General features: G+C 41.9%; 1 protein-coding gene across 6 annotated transcripts in view; it reads right to left on the bottom strand.

Annotated features, from left to right (window-relative positions):
* The window catches only part of arhgef9a (Cdc42 guanine nucleotide exchange factor (GEF) 9a), a 44,717-nt gene extending 26,684 nt beyond the window's left edge, over positions 1-18,033 (bottom strand). For 3 of the 6 annotated variants that reach the window (XM_085420569.1, XM_085420595.1, XM_085420589.1), the window contains exons 1-5: positions 17,727-18,033; positions 14,710-16,391; positions 12,372-12,710; positions 11,452-11,578; positions 11,255-11,364 (exon numbers count right to left, since the gene is read on the bottom strand). In XM_085420569.1, the coding sequence (XP_085276695.1) occupies positions 11,255-11,364; positions 11,452-11,578; positions 12,372-12,710; positions 14,710-16,317 (2,184 nt within the window). In that variant the 5' untranslated portion in view covers positions 16,318-16,391; positions 17,727-18,033. The remainder of the gene's footprint in view (positions 1-11,254; positions 11,365-11,451; positions 11,579-12,371; positions 12,711-14,709; positions 16,392-17,726) is intronic. The other 3 variants (XM_085420577.1, XM_085420584.1, XM_085420601.1) reach the window with 3 other exon arrangements.
* Positions 18,034-27,013: the final 8,980 nt, after the last annotated feature.

The following is a 27,013-nucleotide window of genomic DNA, read 5'->3' as shown; positions in this document are numbered from 1 at the left end:
TACAACTACAGAGCAGCCTTTCAGACCTAAAGGAGACTAGTGTCTGGTGTGCAGTGCAATGTTTTTCAGTGTTGAGTTGTTTTAAGTTTATCGAAAGTGACAGGACAAAATGGCCCAAGCTCCGATCTGATGCACGTGTTTGCCATTGGCATGCACATAATTTTGGCCTTCATGTTCACAGTGATACCTTAGATGAACATGAGCACATCCCAGCCTGCGGGATTGTTGGCAGATTATGAGTGGAGCACATCGTGATTGTGAATAAATTAACATAGGAGAATCACTTCAGTTCCATCTCCCTAGTCAACCATCCTACACACGGATACACACTCCCTTTCCAAACTACACTCTAACTTCACATTGAGCTGTGAGCTTTGGAATGAATCAAAAGACCTCAGAATAATTTTAAGAGAATAACACCAAAGGAGTGCAATATATCAGTATTTTTAAAGCCATAAATAATTTCCAGGGCACTTTCTGCACATACATGCTGATAAAAGCAATGGCTCCTGAAAGCTTGGCTTTCAGAGAACCATACAAGGCATCACAGCTGAGATATGACAACCGTCCTCAAACAAGCTTTTTCCCCCCCTTCTCTCTGCTTGTGTGTGTGTGCAACACAGAGTGAGGAGATTACATAAGCCTACCCTACCTCTGTGGGCTCCCTCTCCAATCTCCCTGACATTTAGACAACAAAGGTCACATCTGAAAGTCTAAATCTGCACAGACACCAATGCTAATATACTCATACATATACAGAAGAAAAAAAAAGATGGTATAAACGGCAGAATATTTCCCACTGGCAGAGAATTACGTTAAATGAGTCTGAAATTACACTTAGTGAATGTGCATTACTTAGGGAACGAGCACAGACGCAGCTCAGTCGTATGACTTGCACCAATTTCAGGACTGTCAACCACTAAACCAAACTGACAGTCAATTTAGTGACATCACTCTTCATCCTCTCATGTGAAAATGACCCTGAACCGCTTTCACAGAAGCAGCTGCTGGCTCCCCACTTCACTGGGACATGTTTTACCCATGAGAGAACAGCTCACACAAACAAAGGTCTATTTTACTAATCTACAAATAACTGCCTTTCATATTTACCCGAGTAACAATTAGGAAGTTCTGGGATTCTGCCTACAGACATTAAAAACCAAACCAGATCAGTATTTATCCGATCCTACTCCGAAGGTGATCTTATCGTGCACCTCTGGACTTTCTCCAGGACTGCTGCTATATTTAGATCCCATCACGACTACCTGCACTGCACGGTTTGCAATTTTACAGTGAACCTCAAATTTGCATCTAAGGTTAGAAGCAAAACCAGGACCATGGTTATAGTTTTTATGAAGTATTCACAGGGTTGTACAGTATTAATTCGTTCTAGAGGGTCAGACTGCAGCATCTGAGGGAGACAATAGTCTTTCTGTGCACTGAAAACATAGGTTACTTAAGCCACACTAACACAATTCAGGGTTCAAATTCAAGTTGAAATGTTGCTGTTTTCACATACTCGGGAAGATCCACTGTGCATACCAATGACACAAGTGCAAGGGGACAGAGCAGAGTGATCTAAAAATAGCATCTATGTGGAAAGCAGTCCAAAGGGCAATCAGAAGATGACCTTGAAGGAGAGATGAGTGAAATTTATAAAAGGTAAATTGTGGGAATTCTTTTTTTTAATGGGTGAAATCCAGCCTCAGTAGGTCTGAATATAACTACTGATTCATTTGTATATCGAGTTGTGAAAAAGAAAGTGCACCCTTTTTCTATTCTATGGGTTTATTGACAAGAAAAAAAAACCATTGTCTAGACCTCAGCAGATCTTAATATGAGATCAATAATAATGTTTAATATTTAGTATTTACAGTTATATTCCCATATATCATCGTGATGTTGTTTACTCTATTGCTCTCGTTTTCTTCTGCTTGTTTTCTTTTTTCATTCTCAACAGGTGAAATTAAAAAAGTATCTACTGTTATCTATTGTTAGCTAGTTTATTGTGATGGTGTTGTTTTTATTATGTTGCTCTTTGTTGTTTGTTTTTGTTTTCCTTCTGGTTTTTTTTATCTCCATACGGTTGATCCAGGTGTTTTGTTTGTTTTTTTTCTTTTTTTTTTCTTCCCCCCTTTCTCACCATCTCTTCTCCCCTCTATTTTTCTTTCTCTCCCTCTCTTTCTTTCATTCTTTCTCCCTGTCCTATCCCCCAGTCATGTCTGTCCTGTCTTTAAAAAACGAAAATAAAATAAATACACAATTATAATAAAGGTCAATCAAATGGACCAATATGGCAAGGCCATGATGATCCACTTGGCAAAGTAAATCCACTTGGCATCTTTCTTGGCCTTCAGACAACAATTCTGATGGCTAAAGATCCAAACGGGACAGGCAAAAAAAAAAAAAAAAAAAAAAAAAAAATGAGTTCAATACAACCTTATAACATGATGTTCATGTTCACAGTGACTTTGTACTCTCTGAAGATATTATTACTGTAAAATGTTTTTTCTGCTTACTGTGTTTTAATAAAAAAAAAAAAAAAATTAAAAGTCAAAACTAAGCACCAAAGGAAGAAGATTCCAATGGTGACAAGTTTTTGTAAAATATTGTGTTATGTTGCTAACGAGTCCCAAACTATGTCCATGACACACTGTTGACAATCCATTTGCATGCAAGTGATCAAGTTGTAACAGCATGTAGAAAGCGTCATTCACACAGACTCATTTACTGTGTAAGTTCCCAGAAGTTAGTAGACAGCAGCCTTGATAAAAACACAGTGAGTCACATGACTTTTCAGTCAACTGTTGCTGTCATTACACACCCAAAGACTTGACAAACAACTCAATGCAATTAAGGAGCATTTTTACATTTCCTAAGCATCTTTACAAATTTCCTGTGAATTGCTTCTTCTTCCTTCGGCTGATCCCTTTAGGGATTCCCGCAGCAGATCATCTGCCTTCATCTAACCCTAACCCTACCGTCCTCCTCTGTCACACCAACCCTCTGCAGGTCATTCTTCAACTACATCCACAAATCTTCTTTGAGGTCTTCCTCTTTTCCTTCTGCCTGCCAACTCCATCTTTAACATCCTTTGTGCAGTATATCCACTATCCCTCCTCTGCACATGTCTAAACCATCTCAGCCTTTTCTCTTTAACTTTGTCTCAAAGCCACTCAACCTTAGCCGTCTCTCTAATATTCTTGTCCGTTTACTCCTAATGAAAATCTTAACATATTCAGATCTGCCACCTCTCTTTTTATCAGTGCAACCATCTCCAAACCATACATCACAGCAGGTCTCAATACCATCTTGTAAATCATCCCTTTCACTTTTGCTGCTGTTCTTCTGTCACAGTGTAAATTGCTAACACGTGTAATGCTTATTAAATCTAATACTAAACATGTGCTGTTTGAGATAAACTGCTTAAAATAGGTAGACAGACTTTTTTCCTACAGGTCTGAATACATTAGGGGATACTGATGCCCCTGAACAATATGGTAGCTGTGTAAACGCGTCGGTCCAACCCATATGGAAAAGATATATATAAATCTTATAAAGTTTGTATCTGTCTTGTGTGAAACTTGTATGAAAAGCATATAAGAGTGAAAACAGATATAAGATCCCTTGAAAAATTATATAATGAAACTTGTATGTTTTGGATACTTACTAAAACAATGTATGAAAGTAATGCGAAAGTGGCCACTTTCATGAGTAAATCATGTAAGCCTTATATGATTTACTCATGAAAGTGGCCACTTTCATGAGTAATCACATATAAGTTTTTACTATTTCTTTTCCGTATGGGAATGAACAGCAGCTAATGCAGTGCGTGTTTATATATCAACTTGGTGGTTAAATAATATTAGAATAAAGCTAAGTAAAAACTGCCGTCCTTGAACAAGGCTTGCACAATGTGGAAAAAACACCCTGCATATGACAGAACATTAACCAGTAATTTATGCCCCAGGGTAAAAGCTGGATTCTACATGATATCAGTTTAAGACAAGTGCTGCTCATTTGCTGGTCTGGGATCAGCTCTTTTGAGACTTACTTTAATTCTTACTTTTCATTTTTGGATTAGTTAAAAGCCGCCACTATCTTATGACCTCTCTCTGAAAAAGACTGCTAAGTTTCAGTGCTAGCAAATGAATCTGTTTGTGGTCAGTAGGTATTTAGTTAATAGGAGGCAAAGCCCACCACACCCATTTCCCTTCTGTCTGCTCCAATTCTTTTCTTCTCCTCCCATCCCCACGGCAACCACACTGACTTCCTGCTTCCTCCCAGGCCTTTCAGCCACAAAAGCGCCCTAAAAATAAAGTGCTGGACTTTTCCTGAACGCAGTTTTGTCACCATTGTTCAGGCATCAGCTGTTTATTCGTTCAGCTCAATTTGGCTTTTAGTGTAAAGTCGAGTCAGTGGGTCAGCGCACGGAGATTTGAGAAATAGAGTAAGATAGATGCCAAGTAGGGCAGACAAAATCACGGATACATATTTCAAAAGTGATATCAAAACACTCCAGGGCCTAATAGCTTCAAGAGAAATAGTCCTGCTCATGCATGATACAGTCACGAGAATGAATTGCTATTTAATCACAAATCAATACAGTATCTGTGTGTTCTTGAGACTGCAAAACAAACTGAATCTGTCCAGCGACTGTGGTCTTTGGGTCAGTCCCTGGTGAGACTGCATAGCATTGTGCAGCACTAGCAGAACTAAAGACGGAAAGTCTTTGAATAAACACAGGCTGAACTTAGGGAATGCCACATCAAGTCTCTCTGTGGAATGAAAGCAAGCCTTTGAAGATTTTTGAAACATATAAAATTAGAAACTCATTTGATGCACGCCTCACCTGTTTTCCGCACTTCTGTGACAGAAGCTTACCACGCTACTGTCATAACCGTATAACACAGAGTAATTTAATTGTGCATTGATAGCTTCAAAAATGCAATAAACAAATGAATCTCAGCATTATCCTCCCGCACCTCTATTAAGAAAAAATCCTAATGAGATTGAAAGCACTTGTTCAAGCTGTCACTGTTTGCTGTAAGCCACACAGCTGCTGGCTGTAGCTTCACATTTATGTGAGTTGTAACGATAGTTTCATCTCTCTTCTTTGAGAAATACGTGTAATTTCCCAAACAGAAAAAATGTTTCTTTAAAGACGATTAACGAAGATAACAGAAGTGACTATTTCATTAAATGATGCCATTAAATTATCATCTTGATATCCCTTTCACTCATTAAGCTGCCTCCCTGAATCATCTCAGTGATAAAACATGCATTTAAATGACCGCTTTCAAATGTCTTCTAATATAGGGGAGAACTCTGTTTCTGTTAAAATATTTACTTAACATAACAAAGTATGTAATGGTGAGGCAGCTTTTGAGACATTGCAACCAATACGAAGCACTGTTGTAACTGCAGTTTCTTAGTTATGGTTCTGTTCAGCGTGAGAGTCAGTGTGTGGTTTCATGAAGCCCACAGACTCGTCGCTGGAGAGACCCCAGCTAAGGTGTGAGGGATAAAGTCAAGTGGCATTTGCTAGGTTGGTTGTAAAAACTGGCATTGCTTGACTACACTCAACTGTGCTGGCTGTGTGTGTAGTAAGCATGTGTTATTGTCACCATTCATCAGAGCCACTGGGTGCCACCTGCAGCCCAGACCCCCCCGGAAGCATGTAGAGAGAAGTGCCTTCCTGTTCTTCCTGACTTTTCCAACTCAGGATGATTTGCATGCGATGCTTGTTGGGCACGGCTTTTCAGGAGTAAAAAAAACGTCCATGTTTAGATTTTTCCTGTAAAACATTTCTCACATAGTCTGTGGGACAGCAGTTAGCAGTGATGAGTCCATGCTTTCACTCTAATCTACTATCACACAGTGCATGCCATAGATGTGCGACTAGCTACAAACTGCAGGGATGGTTAGAAACCTCTACCTGTCCTCTGAGCGAAAACGATTTTACATTCTCACTGCTTCCACGCCACAAGAGTTCAAAAGCAGAACAGCAGATTGAAATGCAAAACTCTGCAGTGAAACCATATTTGGGTGAAAGCTTGTTTGGCTTGTTTTCTGTTGCTGAGCACCTTATTTCTTTTTTTTGTTTTGTTAGGGTAGCTCTTGCCATCAAAGACTTAATAGGCTGTCTGATAACCATCTTCCATTGAAAAGCTAAAATATACGACTGCACACAGCCATGGATGCGCACTAAAACTTTGTGCTCTTGTGCTCACACACAAGCTTTCACATCCACACAACAGGCCACAGGAAGCAGGTGTTTTCACATGCCTGGAGGGAGGAATAGAGGAAGAGGGGGGAGAAGGTAAGCAAGCACAGAAAGAAGTGGGGGGGAAGAAAACTTGATGTGAACAGAGGAGAAAACAGAGATGGACGTGATGGAGGAAGGGATGACGAGCGCTGAGGTCATGAAGAAAGGGAGGCGGATCGAGACGGGGGGGGGGGGGGTGAAGAAGAAGAACTACAAGGAGCAAGGAGATTGCATAATACGTGGATGTGATGGAGGGTTTTCTCTGATGCCGCATGTGGCGTAGCTGGGAGTCAGGGAGGTCAAAGGCAGAAAGTTAAGCTAAATAATGTACACAAGAAGTGGCAGCTGCCAGAAAAATACACCCCATCTTTCACAGAGGCCTGCAGGATACATTCTAACTAGGAGAACACTGTATAGACAGTTAGCTTCTGTCTCATTATTTTAATGCAGGATAAAGTGACCAGGGCCGGAGCTATTTCTTTATTCAGACTCCAAACACTCAGCAGAGTAAGTTAGTTATAGTAATTCAAATCAGAGAGACTGTCTCTAAATGTGCACAGAGAGAGTAAAGAATCACAGATAACATAGGGGTTTCAAAGAGCTGACCATCAATATTAACTGAATACATCCAGGGTTAGCTCTTTTAATAAATTGTTAAATATAATAAATATATTTTACACATATTCCTTATGAATATGCGTCATATTGAAAGTTAGCTACTTTTTATTTATTGACATTTGTATTTTCTAACCTATTTCTGTATAGGCGATTCAAATTACAGCTTTCTCTGCTAAACCTGGCATCATTACAAGTCTCTCTCACAAACTTAGTTTAATTGGTTTTATATATTATACAGGACAATGCAGTGCACCTTCAAGGTGCTACAGTAGCACTAGCAGTGGATAGTGATGGCTGTGGGTAAAATCAGCCAGGGAAGACTTGTACACATGGAACTACAACTGGTGCTGGATAACAAGCCCTAAGTCCTTTAGGTCTGAAACGGTCTCATAGGTGAAATGACTGCATGTTGTGATATTGCTGAAATCATCCACCAGTATTTCTCCATTGTCCCACACTGTCAACAACATATCACAGTTTGAGAGATAGAACGGTGGAGTGTTTTTCAAGAAAGCATGAACGCAAATCAGTACTTGCACAGGCATGCATGCTCTGACAAAATACAGAGTGTAATGCGGAGCTACTGTAAAACAGGATACACCAGTGACTCAGAGAATTAATACGCAGGCACTGTTCTTCCAGTCCCAGGGAACGTGCAGCCATCTGAAAAGTGGAAATGGGTTTTGTAGACAGTGAAGGCAACGCTCTCCTCAGTTATATAAGAGAAAGGCCCTTAGCCTCTCTGCCTCACTCGCTGACACGCAGAAACACACACCCATACATGTAAGCACAGTCACATGGGCATTTATGCGCCATTAACAACAACATGCACACACCTGACAGGCAGAAAATCATTCTTAAGAAGAAACAGCCTGGGGAGGCTCTAACACAACCATCTACTCGGGTTTAGTCAGTGGCACTGCTATTTATCAGATTCTACAGCGTCCTACAAAACAGCATTAGCTGGTGGCTGCGGTAAGTTACAGCACCTTGACTGAGGAACAATGCTGAATGAACACTGATAAAGGATTCTAGGTCGCCACTGGCTCTGAGTGCAAACTGTACAAACGTGCAGTTATTTTGAGGTGGAGCTATTCCCATGGTTTCTCTCTCGGGACTCTAAAAGAAAGCCCAGGGTGAAACAAACGCTACACATTCATAGTGTGGTTGACAGAAATATCACTAGCTGGTGCTGTTCATTCCACACCAAATAATGAAGTTGTCAATGCAATGACTCATACATCCTGACAGATGAATACTGAATACATCAGAAGAGCATGTGAAGTGTGTGTGTGCATCAGAGGGTTGCAAAGAGGGTGTATCACATGGGGGCCAAAGACCCAGGATGCAAATACAAACGAAATCTGCGAGTGTGTCCGATTAAATTAGTGAACAGAAATTTTGTGCACTGTTACTCCCCGCGTGTGTTTAAGTGTGTGCATAAGGACGTTGTCCTTTTTTATCATTGCTCCATTTCTTGCCCAGCTAACCACTGCCTGCTGAGTCATGCGTTCATAATAAATAGATAGCATTGCATAATATGATTATGTCCAGACAGACCTAGGTTCGCCCAAACTTAATCATAGAAGATTTCTGTTGAAACTCTTAATCTGCATGAAGCTGTTAATAAGACAGTCCCCTTCACTGACAAGCTGACAGCAGAGCTTCAGGCACAGCATTAGTAACACACAGGAAACTGTCCTCTCATCTGCATAGGAATTAAAGACGCCTATTGCCAGAGTTTGTCAGAGGAGAGGAAAGGAGAGGAGAAGAGAGGAGAGACGAGGAGAGGAGGTTGACTGGGGGAGAAATCCATTTAAATGAAAGGGAGAAGAGAGGCGTCAGCATTAGCAGTTAATCCACTGCAGTGAGAATGCTTTCTCTGTGCCTGCGGCCTCCGGCCTCTACCAGTCATCCAAACAGGAAGACTATAATATACACTACGCTGTATCACAAACAAGAGCTTTTTAACAATGAAGACCTGGAGAGATCCATCCATCAATCATCTATATACTATCAGGTTAAGTCACCATGCGCCCCTTTGCTTTTTAAGGAGTCATATGAAATTTTGTTAAACAGTAACTATAATGACAATAAAGCTATCGTTACTGATTTTATTTGGATCCCAGCGTTTGAGCCTGCTCCAAATAAACTTTTCTCACCACTCAACCGCACACATAAGACACTGCCAGTGTTATGTGTCCATGTTCCCTACCCCAGGGGAGGACCACGACAAAGGGAGCATCTCTCTTCTTTTCTCTCCCACCCCTTTTTCTCTGCCTCTCTCTCTCTCACCCACACACTTTCTCTATTTAGCTCACGCTTAAAAAGGCTGCCTAAAGATAGAAGCAAGAAGATGAACTGGAGCCAGTGAGTGTCATGGCAACAGTGCGCAGTGTTTCACAAACACTATTTAGATCAGCAGGAGAAAAAAGTTATAATCAAAGCCTATAAATGCAGTAGTGTCACTTCTTCAAAGGCACAGCTTACAAAATTTCAATGGGAAGACATGCCAGGACCGAAAGCCCGGGGATCATAATTCAGCAGCTGAGCAGACAGCATTACTGCTATGAGAAGAGACTCCTTAATGTAATTCATATATTGTAGTCAGTCCTCATTGACTGCTTGTAAATAACTGGAAATTTGAGACTGATGTGGAAAATGCAACTTGTAGCAATATACCTTTGCAACTAAAAGCATTGAATTATGTGATTTCTGAGTAAAATAAAAAAATACTTTTCTGATACTACAAATAAATAATATTCGTTGAAGTTTCCATATTTACCCCAAAGCAGGCTGGTAAGCTGACTTTTAAACATGTAGCTCCATTCTGATATAATGTAAGAAAAATCTTTAAAACAAAGAGACTGTCACAGTGTGGTCTAACCGGTTTTACACCGCAGGAAATGCAGATTCTACATTCAAATTTTGGCCCTCTAAAGCAATGAAAAGGCTTAAGAGCTGTCTCATCCAAACTGTGATGTTAAAGAACTGAAGGATACATCTGATCTGAAAAGAAGCCTTTTTTTTATTTTGAGCTTTTTAAAAACACAAACATAATTCACTCACTACACTTGTCGAAATAATGATGACAAAAGACTGTTTCTGGGGAAAAAATATCTTTTACGAGTTTATATCGAGTCCTTTAGAGACCTAGAAAAACTGAACACACATGGAACAAAGACTTGGAACCTGAAATCTCAGCGGAGGATTGGAAATTAGCTACTCAGATGCGCTTCAGATTAAAGCACTTTAATTATTACAATAAATGAATGATGCACAGAGGTGAAAGGAACAGTGAGTTTGGGAGTGCAGAGAGATTAAAACATTCTGGAAAAAGTAATGTGAGCAAATTATTAAAAGTTTCATTAGACCCAAAGTCATTTCTACTTGGATTGTACCCACAAAAGCACAGTTATATTAAAAAAGGAACAAACATCAGTGAACCTAATTTTTTCCTTTTTTGTGTCAAAAAGCTAAAAGCATAATTTTAGTGGTAGAAAAAACCCTAAAATGTTGCTCAAAGTTAGACAAATCATGGCAAGTTTGGGGGTAGAAAGAATAACATAAAGAAGACAACCAGACAACGTATGAAAAGGTTTGCAGACCCTTTTTGGGCACTGTTTGCTATATTGGGTCACGTGTATCAAAAAGAGGAGTGGTTTCCTGACACTTTATTTTTAGTCTTAATATTTTTCAAAACAAAAAACAGTGTTTGTCTTGTGCATTATAGTTCTGTAAGTAGAGCTGCTGGACCCAGCACTAGAAATGTGTGCCACTACCCTGTCAGGATGTATCAGAAGACTCTGTATCTCCTTTCACTAGAATCCTCTAGAGGCCACTTCCACTTCAAAGCATCGATTCCGAAATGCCTGGTTTCACCTCCCGAGCAGCGTTATTCCAGCATACTCTACAGCCAATTTTACACAACTGACACTCTAGACAGTTTTAAGAGAATCCAGCATGCAAAGAGTATTATTTAGAATTTACTGCTATTTCTCTATCTGCTGTGAAAATTAACAATTTGGTCTGAGTGAATTGCACTCGACACATTAAACAACACATCTGAAATGTTGGGTGTGCAACTCAGGATGAGTAATGGCCAAAGAGTACTGCGTGACATTAATCCACGTGGCCACCATCTTCACGGATCAGTCCCTTCATTATCTGATGAAACACTGAGCAACGCCTTGTAAACTCCAATATTAACGGTATCAGAGAGAAGCTATCAGTCATCATACCGTCCACTGTGTGCAGTGTTTTTTTTTTTAAATAAATCTGTCCAAAGGCCTGAAAAGTCTAAAAGGAAATAAAAGAAATAAAATTACGCAATGCCATTATTTGCAAGCGTGTGTATATTATACTCACTATGTTGACCTGTAGCGGTTCTGACCCAGGTCTTAACAGCCTCCTCCTCCTGCAGCTACCAGAACCTCCAGACCGCAGGCGCACTGAAGATGAGGACTGCCCCATGTCTGCTGGATAGAGACAAGAAGACATGCAGAACTGAGCATACATCAATTAACAATCTGCATATTTAAACGAATAAAAATATGGAACAATACCTGACTGTGGCAGGAGCAGGGCCAATGCAGTGAGAGTGCTGGGGGGGAGAGGCAGGGAGCGACACCGCTGGAGAGACGCCCTGTGTGGGGGCTCTAACGGTGACACACCCGGGGGGCGAGACAAGGCCTGGAGAACACTGACTAGTCAGGACACCTCAAATATTCCATACACGGTTACTCAGATGCACGCACACACACACAAGGCTGAATGCACACTCTCTCCTGCCCTTCACATTACTGCCTTGTCCCCCTTTTTTTTCTTTTTTTGTGCAGAGAATTAAAGTATTTCACATCCAGCAAGTCTATTCTGGTGCATTGGTCAGTGTGCATGCCCTGCAGCAAACCATGAGAGACTATACATCATGCCAACCAGGCAGTCTCTCAGGTTAAAATGAACTGACTCTGAGTTAGGGCAATGAGAGGTAGAGCTTATGGAAGCGATGAGGCAGAAAATTGGCCACAGAAAAAGAATGAGAGTGAAGGAGAGAGAAAGGGGAACCACAAGGGAGGACAGAAGAAAGTAAAAAGAAAGAAAGAGAGAGAGAAAGGCAGAAAGGGAGTATGAGAGCTAGGGATAAAAGCTGCATCCAAAAATGCAGGCAGAGGCTGAGCATTGTTGCAGCTAAACAGTGAGTGGTATATAAATACTGGGTTAGTACTGGGATGCCCTTCATAGTCTGTGGTGTGTCTTTGATTCATTATGGGCTTGTGCTATATTTGTCAGTGAGTTGGTGGAGACTACTAGTGAGACTTGGCCTACCTATTTTCCCTTTTTCAGTGTAAAAATGAGATATATTTATGTGTAATAGACACACCTACATAGACTTTATATAGCTGCATGTGTTGGTATATATATGGGACTACTTGTCGTGTCTATGTTCATATTTATATGTTTGCTTTTAGTGAGTTTAACATCTTACTCTGTGATGCAGTTCCGTGGACTGCGTCTCCCTAGTAACACTGGTTTCTATGACAGAGCAAGGCCTGGCGCGGGAAGTCATCCCTCTCTGCCCCAGAGAGTGTTGCACTGTGGTAGCAGGCCTGCGTCTCCTTCGGGAAAGTGAGCCGACCTCACTGTAATGGCTGTCGAGATCTCGGTCCGGGTTGGGTCTCCAAAGGTCCAGGACAGCTGATGCCGGGCGAGGACGAGGGCGCAAGCGCTTCTGAGGTACAGAGGTCTTCTCTGTGCTCGAGTGGGGCAAGGCCGGGCCAGGCTGTCTTACACTGCAGCCTGTCTGGCTGGCAATCTGCTCACACAGCTGCGATTGGCACAGATACTCAGCAGTTTGGCCCAGATAAAGGTGCAACAATACATTTCTTGTGTAGGGAATTGAGAAAAATGTCTCTGCAGGTTCAACAAAATATACCTCAAATTTTTTTTATTTTAAAAGTTTCTACCCAGTAGCTTAATTGCAGTGGATCAGTAGGTAACTGAATGACAAGACTGTTGGCAAATCAAGGGAAACATCAGCACAACAGACATGTGGATTTCATTTTTAAATAATTTGTGATTACTGAGAAGGATTTTCTTGTCACACGCCATCACGTCCCCTAAACAGGGCTTTGCAGTGTAAATGTGACAAATTATTTTGGCACAACTTTGAGCTGTAACGCTCTTTTTAGCAAAGCTCGGTGTACACAGCTTCACAGTTTTTGCTGTCCATGTGCAATGCTCTTGCCAAACTTGTGTTAATTCAATAACTTATCTTGATGACAGGCCAAAACACATTTGTGCTGCTGTCAGGTTTGTATCACCTTGACAGCAGGTGATACAAACCTGATAGCAGCAAAAACTTTGTAACTACCAGCCTCTCACGTTCAAAATCATGAGTGCACGGCTGAATTAAATAGATCAATTTCACTTAATGAGGTACCACAATACTTGAAGCAAGGCTTTAAGTATTATGGTACTTGTATTAGTAGGGAAACAAGTTCCCCCAAAGCCAGTGGGTTGCAGTTAAGTCAGTGTGTGAATACATAATCAGTGTTTGCAGTTTCTCTTCTACTGCTGATCTGTGTACACATTTGGCACAAACAGTTCTGCAAAAAAATGAAGTTGTGTTTTATTCCATTTTCATGCCACAGCTACTTGGCTTGTGAACCTTAATTAGGCTGACATTTATCACCCTACAGATTTCAGCTAGCTCTTTTAAGGCTTACTTGTTTAGTTTTTCACTGACTTCAAAAAGCAGAACTCTCAACACACGCAGGTTTACTAAGCCCTTTAAAAAGATTTGGGTTAAATAAGTGAAATTCTGCCCTTCTTAAGGCTCAAAACATTTTCCATCTTGAAATTCTTCAGTAGGCTTCAAGTTAAGTTACATCTTGTAATACTGTTAAACATGAATTATTTTTATCTGCTAATTCCTCCTTCTGCCCCTATTATCTTTTCCATTTAAGAGTGGTATCAGCGTAGAACCCTGCTAATTTACAGTGGGACCAAACATTAGCACCCTTCCCAAAACACATGCTCCCAAAGCCCTTGCCTTTGCATAATAAGCCCCTATGAAAGTGTGCTGAGTACTGAGATGTCATATCTGATTTTGTCATTAGGAGCTGGGGCCAACATGTCCTGACTCGTTGCTGTGACTAGAAGGGAGATGACTAATTCTGCCACTGGAGTGAGAAGGGAAGGGTGCTGTCATGATGCGCGGATGTCACAGAACTCTGGGCTGCCGCAGTCCCACACACACACGCCTGGCTCTGTGGGAAACGTGGGGTTTTGTTGCAGGCTACAAAAGGCCGACTAAGCAAGAAAAGGCCAAATTCCTCCACTATGATGTTGTGCACCTTTACAGTTACTATTTCCTCTTTTCTCCAACAGATGGGGCAAAAGGACAACTGCAAAGCAGGTGCCCAAATCATGTCATAGTCTAGCTCTTTGAATGATTTTTGTTTTTTCCTGACACGTATGCTACCTGCATGCAACCAAATCACCCCTGGTCCCTTTTAGCTTCTATGTTTGTTGTTTTTTCAGAAGCAAAAGAATGACCATGATTAAAGCAGTTACATAAATGATATTTCCAGCATTTATGAAGTAATGACATGACGCATGCTTCTGGCAGTGTTAATATTGTGAATAAAAGCCTGCAATGGAATGTAGTTATGGCATAAAAACGTGACCCTTTACACATGAAAATGCCTTTGTCTAAAAAATAACAGAAAACCAAAGGTGGTTTAACAACACAAAGTACACACTTGTTTACTGAATGCATTCATTTGAATTCGGTGGCTCATTAGCTATTTAAAGTTACCTACCTTAAATATTTCCTCTGTGGAATCTGATGCTGGTACGCTATTGGTTGTGCTCTCTTTATCACCTTGTTGTGATTGGACATTCACTTCCTGTATCTGGTGGGAGTCAAGCGGAGCATCTTGGGAATCCTGCTCATTTCCTGTCTGTCCCGCTACATTTTCCTCTTGACAAAGAGAATCTGATTGGTCCCTTTCAACTTCTGCTTCACTTTCAGCCTCCGTGTTTAAGCCTAAATGAGGGACATGATTTTCTACTATGGCCTTGGACCGGAGGTTTGTCTCTCTGTCAGCAGGTTTGTCTGTAACTTCAAAACTCTGAAGGCCATTGACAGCCTGAGGTCCTGAGCAGGGCCTAAAGGCTTTAAGGACCACTGGAGGTGATCGTCCACCTGTCACAGGTGCTGGAGTGTCACCATTAAAGCTATTGGAGTGTAAGAATTTACTAGTCACTGGTGATGAAGGGGTAGGCTGGGATGTTGGAAGTCCTTCATTGTGAAGTGTCAGAGACACACTGTGAACATTGTCCACTGCGCGCTGTGGGGCCCGTGGGGAGCTCATCGGAGTCTTCTCCCCCTCCGGAGGAGAGAAGGAGCGTGATGTTGTTCGCCATCGTCTAGCTGTCTCTGCAAAGTTGTTGAAAAATTTGAAGAGACCACCAAAGTGCCCCTTGGTGTCCGACTGTTTTGGGGGAGGTGGCTGAAAGTCTCTGACACTCTCAAAGTCCACAGAGCCATAGTCTGAGTCTATTGTTTTGTCCAGTGAGGGAAGCTCAGAGTCAAAGCTCCTCTCTGAATACACAGGATTGGTCTTCCCCAAAAGGGAAATCCTCCTCAGGTAACTCCACACATCTTTGTGCCTCCTTCCTCCACTCCGGTGGGTCCTCGGGCTATCTCTAGTGCTTAGTTCTTCACAAGCTGCAGCAGTTTTGTTGCAGTTGGCTGAATTGTTGTGGCTTCTTTTAGTATAAGAAACTTTTTCAGATGGTTTGCAGCCATTCTGAGTCACAGCCTCGCCCGTTATAGTGGATTGATGGCCATCCATAGAAGTTGAGAGGTCAATGTCTTCAAACAAACAGTCAAACTGTGCTGTATAGCCAGCATATGAATGCCTCTGGCCACGCTGTCTAAGCGTGCCACCACTGGGCTGCTGAGGTGTGCCAATATCGCGGCAGAAAGACTCCTCATCCACCAAAGAGCTGGTAAACTTTGCAGTGGACAATTTCCCTGCCTTCCCTCTGAATACAGCCGGGGATTTAAGCTTCTTGAAGGATCGAACTTTGTCAGCGAATGAGAGTTTCGGGATGGAAGCCTCCCCAGGCAAAATCATGGAGTGGGGTCTCCTCTCCAGCTCTGAGACAGCTCGCTTTCGGTTCAGGATCCTCCAGATGCCCCCTGTGGCACGAGGCCTCCTGTTGACCTCCTGTCTGTCCTTGACAGGGGTCTGAGAAGAGGCAGCCTGGGTCTCTCCCTGCCCCTCTGCAGGCCCTGTTCCAGTCTCCTGAATATAAACACTGCTGGTCTCATTCTCCACATCCAGAGAAACATTAAACACTCGGTTGACAAACCCATTAGGGTTGTTGCTCTCAAGGGCAGGGTTGCCTGTCTGCTCCATCCTCTCTCATTCTACGGTGTCAGCTATCAGTTCCAATGGACATCATGTTTCAGGCCCTTCCCTTTCTCAATCACCTAGAGGAACAAAACCACATTTTTATTCAGGAGTTTGACATTAAACTGACTGCCTTGTCATTTTATATCATCCTTACTCCAATGTAACTCGCTCAGAATGCCTGCCTGTAGATGGGCACCACAAATTTGGGAAATATCAGCGGAGGATATTAAATAAACTGAATTTTATTCGCAGGTCAAACATTCAAGAATAACCAATACAATGAGCTTAAATACTGAAACGCCATGACAGTATTCAAAGTCTTATTCTGTGATTGCGAGAGGCAGACGTCTGTGCAACAAGTCAACACCCAGCTCCCCACTTTCCCAGTATTTTGCCCATATTATTCAAAGTAATTATTTACGACACAGTTGCCATCCACCATTTAAACCGAGAGGATGTGTTGTCATGGAAACACCCACTACAGAGATGTGTGGTTATTTCAGGACCGCTCCAGCTGTGACATCATCAGAGCTCAGATAAGCTCCCTCTGAGGAAGAAGATGCTCGGTGACACAGCGAACCCACCACATGCTAATAGCACCCTCTTCTACTGTAATCCCTTTAAATGTATGGAAGCATTTTGTGTAATTGGAGGCCCCCCAGCACAAATCTTTGTTGTTCCCTCAGATCACAACGAAAGATGCGTTTCAATTAAGCTGGCCTCTCAGCACAATTTTACAATTCAATTTACTGATAAGCCTTTCAGAGGGCTATTTAAATAAACAGTAGCTGCGCAAAAAGTTTAAAAAAAAATTAGAAAAAGAAGAAATGACAGTTTTACAAGCGCTGTCTAATTACACACATTAGCTAGTATTTATTTTAGCATTTAAACAGAAAAGTTCATGTACTTTTTTTAAATGGCTTTAAAAGACTGTTATTCTCTGATAGCAGCATTATGAGTTTTGCTCAGTGTTATACACCCTGCTTGGTAGTTATACTGTAATGAGATATACACTAAGTTTCACTAAGTTTTGGCTTTCAGTATTTATTGTGTCACAAAAGTTTTAAGGGCACCAGCAGCTCGCTCTACCCCGCTGTCAGTGAACGACAGACGGCTGCCGCACTGGGCGTTTAAGTCATTTTAAAAAAAATGGCGTCAATAAAATTAACGTTTGCCTAACGCTAGGCTGAAGTGTAAAACGGTCTTTTAAGTTTTTAACCACCTCAAAAGTGTTTTAAAAAGTGAAAACAAGGAGTCGAAATAGCGCAAAAGTCAGCCGATGTGGGCTTCGCTGTGAAATTCACGAACTTCATAAACTTGCTTGTCAAGTAACACCCGCGAAAAACGAACTGTCTTTTTCTCCCTTACAAGTCCTCCTGAAGAGAAGTTAGCTGTTGGAGCTCACAACTTACCTGAAAGCAGAAAGCTTCCCCCCTCCGTGTCAAACAGGCATCGTCGCTGCTGTCGTCAAAGTCAATAACAGCAGTCGCTATTAACGTCAGCCAGACTTATCCGCCGTCCTCTGCGGGCTTAACTTCTATCCATGAGTTAAGTCGTGGACTGCAGCGACTCCTTTGCCGATCACGTGTGTTTTGGGGCTTTTTTGTTGCCTGTGAAGTCCGTCCGCTATCCTCAAGACTCCGAGAACGAGTTGGACAAACCGGTGAACTCTTGCCCTGTAAGCTTCTACAGACGCCGACACTCTGATTTGTGATAAAGCTCTCACGCAGACAGAGAAACACACACACACACACACACCTAGACACACATTCCTGCACACCAGCAGAGCAGCTGTAATTATTTGAGTTAAACAGGCTCATAACAACGCGTTTAGAGCTAAATTATGCTGGAAACATTTCATTTTATAAATAATATTTATCACATTTTTAATCCCATTTTAAGTCTTCAGTTCATTAAAAACCCCTCATCTGTTTTCCACTCGCTTTTTAAGCACATATTTATGTATGTTTTGGTTTTTTCTCTTCTCTTCTATTTGTTGGGTGGATTTATGAGAAAGCACTTATAATTTCTAAAGGAACATCAGTGAAAACAAGTGATTGACTGAACTCTGGTCTCACTAGCTGATCCTCCTTTGGGATTTGCTCTGAATGTGAAAATCCTTCTATTGAAATGACACAATGGGGAGAGGGAGCTCTGGAGAGGCAGGGTGGTGGGGGGGCTGAAGGAATTCACAAAACTAAACAGCTCCAGAGCTCCATAGCTGTGAAAGAGGAGATGGTGGAAGAAGGGGCCTAAATTTAAACATTTCCTCTTTGTCCTGTTTTTGGGCCCATTGTCATCACATAGCGTTCTCCCTTCTGCACAGGAAGGAGTGGATCTGACATCAACGCTCTCGGGCTGACAATGCCAGGAAGTCTGTCTGACTGTATGTAAATATCTCTGCGTGTCCATGCTTCCCTTGCTTGCCCATGGAGCCGTACTCCTCTCCTCTGCTGTCCCTGGAGTGCTCCAGGGTGTAGCGGTTGTAGTAGCAGCAAGACGGTGATTTACATGCTACACTTCCCCAGATAACTCATAAGCAGCTGTCACTGCGAATTAAAGCCACCTCATCTTCATATGACCCCCTCGTATGATGGAGCATCTTAGGTCACGTCTTCATTTGCCGAGCTAATGGCTTGCCCCCCCCCCCCCCCCCTTTTTTTTATACTATACATATAGAAAGCTACATTTGACTGATTTAAATTAATGCCTTCTGTCATTTCTTATGTGTTCTGTTCATCTTTTCTCATAAAGTTAACTTATGTCTTTGTTCCTCTCCTTTGCCTCCAGTCCCTCACTCCTTTCCTCCCTTCCCTTACTCACACTTCCTCAGAACCCCAAGCAGTCTTCCTGCTGTCCCCGGGCCATCACAAAAGACATCCTGGCTGAAACGGGACAAATGTTTCAGCTCAGATCTGGTTTGTACAGACAGAAAAAGCAGCCTCTGATCTTTGGAAAATAAACTCATTAAAGCAGCATCTTGTATGAGGGAATAGAAAGCGGGGAAATGGGCGATGAATGGAGATGGGCTTCTGCCTGAAATGATAAGTTCTGTTGGTGTCTGGCGAGCCGCGTGCATTACAGCGAGTTTATTTTGTTGCCCATTTACCCCGAGTGTTGAACACTCGGAACAGAGCTCTTTGAAATGATGTCACTGGCTTCTCGTTTTCAGAACAATCAGCCTCTTCCTCCTCTTCCTATGACACGGTCCGCACTCATTGGTTTTTGGTGGAGATTACTGGAGACAAACCCAGTTTAGGCCCAGCTGTAATTATTTCGCCAGTCTTTGTCAAAGCCGCTGAGTGAAAACAGGCTGCCGTGAAAAAGCCAGACAGACAGGGAAGGGAAGGAGGGAGGGAGGGGTTGGCCGATATGTTGTGATATCAAATGAAAGGCTTACTAAAAGCCTGGGAACTGGATTCGGGAGGTGTAGGTCATGTGAGAACAGCTGGGAAGTCGGGGAAATCTTGTTTTTCGGTGCAGGTGTTTGGAAAACACTGTGGAACTTTAGCACATGTCCCTAGATGGCGCCGATTGCTGTCACGACCGTGTATAAGACTCCTTATGCATGACCATGCTCTGATGTAAAGTCACACACACACCCATATTTGCCCACTTTTGGTGTAAAAACTATTTCCAGGTAGCACTCGCCTCCGGTGGCAGACAAGAGTTTGAATTACACTGACATTCCTGACATTCCCTCTGCACTGACCTGCATATTTCCTTGGCTTGGGTGCACATGGCACAATCCCCAAATCTCACTCACACACACACACATCTGAGCTCATCCTACAAGCTAACGCTTTGACATTTGACTCTTTGAACCTTCCAATCACTTGGGTTAATCAATCATGAGCCCTTTTTTTTTTTTGCACACTTACACACACACATAAATACCACCTCAGTCGGCACACGCATACGGACAGCTGGAATGTGCTGAAAGGTCTGAATGTTGCTGGTGATTGGAAGGTCTCACAAAAATGACTTATCTAGCAGTGATCTGAGAGACAGCAAGAGGGAGAAAGAGGCGCAGGGAGGGAGGGGAAAAAAAGGAATGAGGGGGATTTGACAGTGTGTGTGTGTGTGTGTGAGAGAGAGAGAGGCTTTCAGCTGGGGACTTTCAGCCATTATCAGGATGAATCTGAAAACAGGAAGGCGGGTTCCAATAAACAAGACGAGCGGAAGGCAAGCACAGTTCTACTTCCTGTTTTAGAGCAAGGGAGGAAACAGCAGATTTTTTAGGAATTTAAGTCATAAGTGCACTCTGGATGGACTTTCTTCATAAAACATTAAATGTTCTAGTTTTTTGGCATTTTCGGCATTTTTAGCATTCAGCATTTGTCCGGCCTAGTTTCGCATGTAGCTCAGTAGTTTCCTGCATGTCCTCTGTGTTTTGTGGCTGTCAAAAATCTAAACTTCGATGATGCAGATATTCACCCCAGTTCTTTATCAGTGCGTTGTTTATTTGTATCTTTCTATACGGGCCCTCGGGGTGAACTGAACTTGGCTGTGTTTTTGGGTCAGTAAAAGTGACAGAAAAGCACCCTGGCACCATTTCCACTCATCTGGGTGCTTCCAGATTCTTCAGAGAGCAGTGTTTCTGACTGGGAAAACCCAGGGGACTTTGGAAAAGAAGGGTGGGATTATAGTCAGCAGAGGAGGGCTGAGGAGAACAAAAGGATATAAAAACTTTGAAGATCATTCTGCATCTTCTCAGCACAATGTGTCAGTACAGCTGAGCTGAGTCAAGGTCTGAGATCTTAGGCGAGATCTCTTACACGATCAGTAGCATGATTGATAGTAAACCGGCATTCCTCGCACTGAGTCGTCACTGGAAAAGTCCTTTTAGAGTTGTCTGTTTTATCTCCGTGATGAATGTTGACCTCTGACCACGTCATTGTTTCTGGTCAGTGTCCGCTGTGCTGGTTTAGCTGTTGAAATCAAGTTTAACCAACTGTGTTTTTAACAGATACGAAACAATAGCTCTATAATGAGGCCTATCATTTATCTCCCTTTCTTCTCCCTGTGTCCTCTCAGCTTTCTGTGAACTGTCTCCTGGCAAAGGGAAATACATGGAAGTGCTCTTCCAATCATCAGATACTCTGTATAAAGGAAGGTGGTAAAAGGATGCCTCTATAAGTAGCATAACAAAATTATTCTTTTATAATCCCACAAAACTCATCCAAAAGCAAATGCTGCTTATCTGGTAGTCACTTACTAAGTATTGTCTGGAATTCTAACACAAGCCTCATTTCTTTAAACTAAAAATTGTATTTTTATTCACTTAGTTGCAGTTTTTATGTCTATGGGCCAACCCAGCTCTGTGTGCTATTTCTATAGCCACAGCAGACCCTTAGATTACAATAGCAGAACATGGTTCAGCTCTTGGCGCTGAGAAGAGTGCATAAATGTGCAAATGCCAACATACCAGTATTTACAATATATGGAAAATGGACAGACATTGTATATTCTGGACTTTGCATGTACTTGTGTACACTCAGTGCCATCTGAACAACTGTCCCCCCCTAGATCCTCACTGTTTGGGATTGTGTGATTTCCCAAATATGCAAATACAATTGGGTAAAGAGAGACATCTGGAGGAACCAACTGAAACTGTCCTCTTTTTACACCAGGGACATGAGGGATGTTTTTTTCTTCTACTAAATCAAGTCTCTAAACAGAAAATACACAATAAGTTTCAAAAAACAATAACTTAGGTCACTGAAATATGCTGTCACTCCTGTAAATACTTTTAATAGTGTAACAGTTTATATAATGCAGTCCACACAGCACCCTGCAGTTAAATATGTCCTCCACATGATGGCACTCTGGTTCTTTTAAAGCGTGCCGCTTCATCTCGCAAGTTGCTTTGGATTACAAGACAATCCTTTATTATTAAAAATCAGATATACAATGCATTTGAGAATATTGTCTATTTCACACAGGCAAATCCAGTTTTCAGGGGAATCAGAATGATAAAGTGAAACTGGAGGAATGGATCTAAAATGATGAAATGAAATGAACCAAATTTCCAATGAGGATTTTAATTAACTACCAGAGTTCCAAGGTTTATTTCACTCTCTCATCGGATTATTGGCAATTGTTGGAGGTTCAATAAGAAACTGCTACCAAACCTGATAAAGGGGTTGTGATTGTGTTCAGCACTAGTCTGCACCTGAATCCAGGCTCGCTATAAATGAAAAAAAGTTGTCGTAAGGCTTTGGGCACCGTACTCTGTAATAAATATCTCGTTACATGTGCAGTAATTCCACAGAAACAGGCAGGATTCCTGCTACTGCATGTGCTTTACGAGGAATCCTCTCCAGTGGGATTCAGCCTTTAGCCGTGTGTCAATCAATGGATCATGGCCGTACTGTTCAAGCTGTGACCACAGATACATTTTTTTTTTCAGAAAATGTGCCCTGGGCTAAAAAGTAATTTGATGTGAAAGTAAAGCATTAGACCTCGGAGATGTGGCTAGCATTAAACTTAGATGTGATTAAAGCCACAGGCATCAATTGGATCTCTGTTACAAGGTACCGAGCCTCGGGATGTTCTTCAAAACAGCGGAATCCCTCCATTCAATATCATGATTTTCCCATGTAACACTGTGAAATCATTTTATTTGCTTTGCACATTTGCAAAAATGTTGAGAAAAATAACAGTAACATGATCTGCCACTTTTTTCCTGGCCAGTTCCATAGAATCCAAGGATGCCTAATTGATGCAAGTTAGGTTATGGCTTGGTTTAAATTAAAAACTACAAGTCAAGTGGAACTTTCTCGTTTATAATTCAGTGAAGCACATCGTCCTTGCTTAAAGGCTTTAAGAAGCAAGATAAGAGGCTTTTTAATCTGTATATGGGGAGACATACCTCTGTTTCAGCTCTCAGTTCCAATCAGCCAAGACGGAGCAAAACCAGTAGAGATGGTTCTCACATGTGTGTTTGTGTGTCCTGTATGTATTACCTGAGTTCCACATTCATCTTTTCATGCATTCCTATTGAGGTTATGTGAGAGGAAAGAGATATCCTGGTTATTAGGGGAAAACTGTTGAAGAGGTTATAGAGCCCAGCACTCCAAACTGAAGCCACTTTTGCTTTCATGTTAGCAGCTGTCCAAGTCCAAAATGGCCACTTACCATCATTTTTTGCTGCTGGTGGTAATGTTAGTGAGATTCAGAGAGAGAGAGAGAGAGAGAGAGAGAGAGAGAGAGAGAGAGAGAGAGAGAGAGAGAGGCAGAGACGGGTGTGAGATGCTGTCGGAACAGGGAGCAGATGAGGTAGAGGCAGTCGAGATAAGCCGGGAAATAAAACCATATTTCCACCAGCATGGAAATGTGACAACATCCACCATGACAGAAGGTGAATCCATCATCTGCAAAGGAAATAGATTCGATTAGATAGGTCCCTCTGGTGTGTGAATATACACAGAGATTGTTTTTATGGTAATAATGAAGGTAATTGCAATGTTTCTATATATTGATATACACGTGCATGCGTGTGTGTGTGTGTGTGTGTAAGAGACCCTAAAAGAAGAAAGAAAGTGATATCTTTGCATTCTCGACTCTGTAACCATGGATGTTATTATCATTGGGAGCAGGAGGGAGACTTACTTTTCCCCAGAGACTCCTCCACTGATCTGTGTCTCAGGCTCTCAGCCTGATCTTTGCTTGAAGGTAAATGCTGCTAAAGCTCGCGTGTGCATTATTTCATATGGGTAATATATGATATTCACTTAGAAAGGGCATTATGTTTTAATCAGTCCTTCTCACAGTGTGCTCAGCCCAAGCCAATCAAAGGTATGTAGCATGAATTTAAAAAAGAAGCAAATACCACTTGATCATTTTCAACTCTGTTAATTTGAATAATCCCTCAAGGAAACACATATCTTTTCAGCGGACGATCAGTAAACAGAAATGACAAACAAACTTCAGCACAGGCAAGGTCCCGCTGAAAGAGATGACATTTCCCAGGTGAGATGAAAGATTGCCTCGTGTCTTTTCATCAGGATTGATAATGCAGCGCACAGTATTACATGTGGGTGGCTTTGGTTGCTACTGAAAAGGAATACAGAGTCTGTCTTCTGACCTTTCATTCGACTGGCTAGACCTTACCAATGGACTGACATCAATATGAGACGGACTTGTCTGACAGAAATAAAAGAGCGAGAGAAAAAAACAACTCGCACCCTTTTTGTGACACAGTAGGATTGTGGAATTAAAGCAAACAGTGGCAGAGCTCTAAAAAAAACAGGAGAAAGGAGGAAAGAGTCAATTAGTCATTAGTAATTTAATTTATAACATTACTTGCATTAAATAATCTGGGGTGATTTATATAATCTATAGGGTTGAATGGTTTTACACACACCTGTTTAAATCTTGTGAATGTTTAATGTTACCATTACAGGCGTCTCTGCTTTGACAAACAGGTAGCAGTTTTCTAGCTTTCATCTAGGCTCACTGAATGAACTGAAATGGACCTCTTCACCATGTTTGTGTTGCTAGTGATGATGCATCATTTTTAAGGCGATAATCAAGCAAGTAATATGGCTCGTTTGGTTAATTAACACCCCATCTAATAAGCCTGCTCCACCGTTTATGAGTCAAATTCTAGTATCTCAATAATATATTATTTAGCGGTAATTAGAAGATCTCTTGCTGTGTGATACATCCTTGCAGTCTGTGAATGTGTCATGCTAGCTTAACTGCAACTTTGTATCCACCCTCTCATCCAAATCTCCTTTTTCTTTCGGCTCTTTCGGCATCTCACCCTATCTCTGGCATCCTCTTCTGTCACACCAACCCTATGCATGTCCTCCTTCATCACATCCATGTGTCTGCCCTGGGGTCTTCCTGGCAGCTCTATCATCAACATCCATGTCAGAGCCATCCCCACTTTGCCTCTCTAAGGGTCTCCAAAACGCTCAACGTGATGTCTCCCTTTGATATTCTCATCCACAATCAACCATCACCTGCCCGTCTGCATTTTTCTCCTTAACTCCACACCTACCCAACACCTCATCATCTCTGGTCCCTTTACCTACACATCCATTGACGTCCACTCCAATCATCACTGTCTCTTCTAACTGACATCCAACCTGTGGGGGCATACACACGGATAACACTCAACACTTCAAGCTCATGATCCTGTCTGATTCTCACTTAAACTCCACAAAACTGTTACTGTTACATACTTTTTCTTCAGGATTGCCCCTTCTAGCTACACCATGGTAGAACAGCTTGAATCCACACCCAGTACTCCTGGCCTTGCTTCCCTTCCACAAGGTCTCCTGAGCACGCAATATATCTATTTTCCTTCTTTCTCTCTGTCTTATCAGGCAGCTCTCTCCCTTTACTAGTCAAAGCACTTCTTCCTTTCCTTCTTTCTTGCTGCCTCTGGACATGCCTTCCCCCTGTCCTCCTCCTTTGTCTTCAGCCAACAGTCTCCACTGCCACCCTGTTGGCCAACAGCACCGGAGGCAGTCGTTGTTAACCCAGGCCCTAACCGATCTGGTATGGAAATCTCATTCTTGATGATCCGCATGTTTGATTTGGCAAAGGTTTTATGCCGGATGCGCTTTTTGAACACAACCCTGCCCATTTATCTGGTGGTTTGGGCACTAGAAGGACTGGCTTGTGGCCCCTCCATGGCTGAGTTCTCCCTCTCATCCAAATACATCCCTTATTCTGGCTCCAAAATACCAAGGTGGTGACAGCTGTACAGGCTATCTTGTATTGACACATAAGGTCAAATATACAGCAGTAGCAAAAAAAACCTATTAATTGTGAATACTCTACTCTCTCTGCATCTTAACTGTAATAACTTTGATCTTTTAATTCTCATTTTAGGTCCTTGCATGATAAGTAATGAAGCCCTCCTCATGCTGAGTTTCTTTTTGTTTAATTAATTCTAATGCAGCTTTGCCCAGTCTGTGATAACAATGAGGGTTGTATGTCTCACTGCCTCCATCTGTCCTACTAGAACATGTCTGGGAACACAACATCACCAGAACAACAGAACGGTTAATCTGCCTTATTTACTTCGCCCAATATGGCTGCTTTGTCACACACATCATTTGTCCTCCAGGATAAATATTTCTCCAGCGTTGCTGCACACTAAATGTTGATTTATCCTCAGCCTGTTAAACTGGCCAATCTGCATATGGTGTGTTTGTGTTTTGTCAGGATGCATCCACTGTGACAATATATACTATAATTATCATCTAAGTGTGGCAGCAGAGCTGGAGTCCATTCCCTGGTCTGCAGAGACCTGAGTTTGTGTGAACTTGGTTTTCATTTTGTGAATTATGTACTGAAAATATCTTGTCTGATAAAGGGCTGATTTAATAGGCGAACAATTTAATGTTGTCTGATTTGATTGTAACGAACAAGATTTTGACTCATTTTGTTCTCCTCAAAGGGAGCTAAAGTGGGGAGTGGGAGAGAGAGAATGAGAAAAAGATGAAGATCTGATTTGTCGTCGAGCTATTTATGTTGCTGAAACAAAGAGAATTTGGAGCAGGCCATTTAACTTAATGCTCTCTCGTCTTTGCTAACGGTCTGATGATAATTAGTATTACTAATCAAGACACTTGTGTCTTCTCTCCCCTGTTGTGTCACCATCCTCCTGGGCCATTGTAAACTGTCTATTGTTATGAAGGGCACTCAGTTGTTCCTTTTATGTTTCCATTGGATATAC

Source organism: Rhamphochromis longiceps, linkage group LG2 (assembly GCF_057381845.1).
Source record: "Rhamphochromis longiceps isolate RC_006_pf linkage group LG2, R_longiceps_female_GT1.1, whole genome shotgun sequence".
Taxonomy (NCBI): domain Eukaryota; kingdom Metazoa; phylum Chordata; class Actinopteri; order Cichliformes; family Cichlidae; genus Rhamphochromis; species Rhamphochromis longiceps.
The sequence above is the reverse complement of the archived record's forward strand: the minus strand, read 5'-3'. Positions and strand labels throughout refer to the sequence as shown.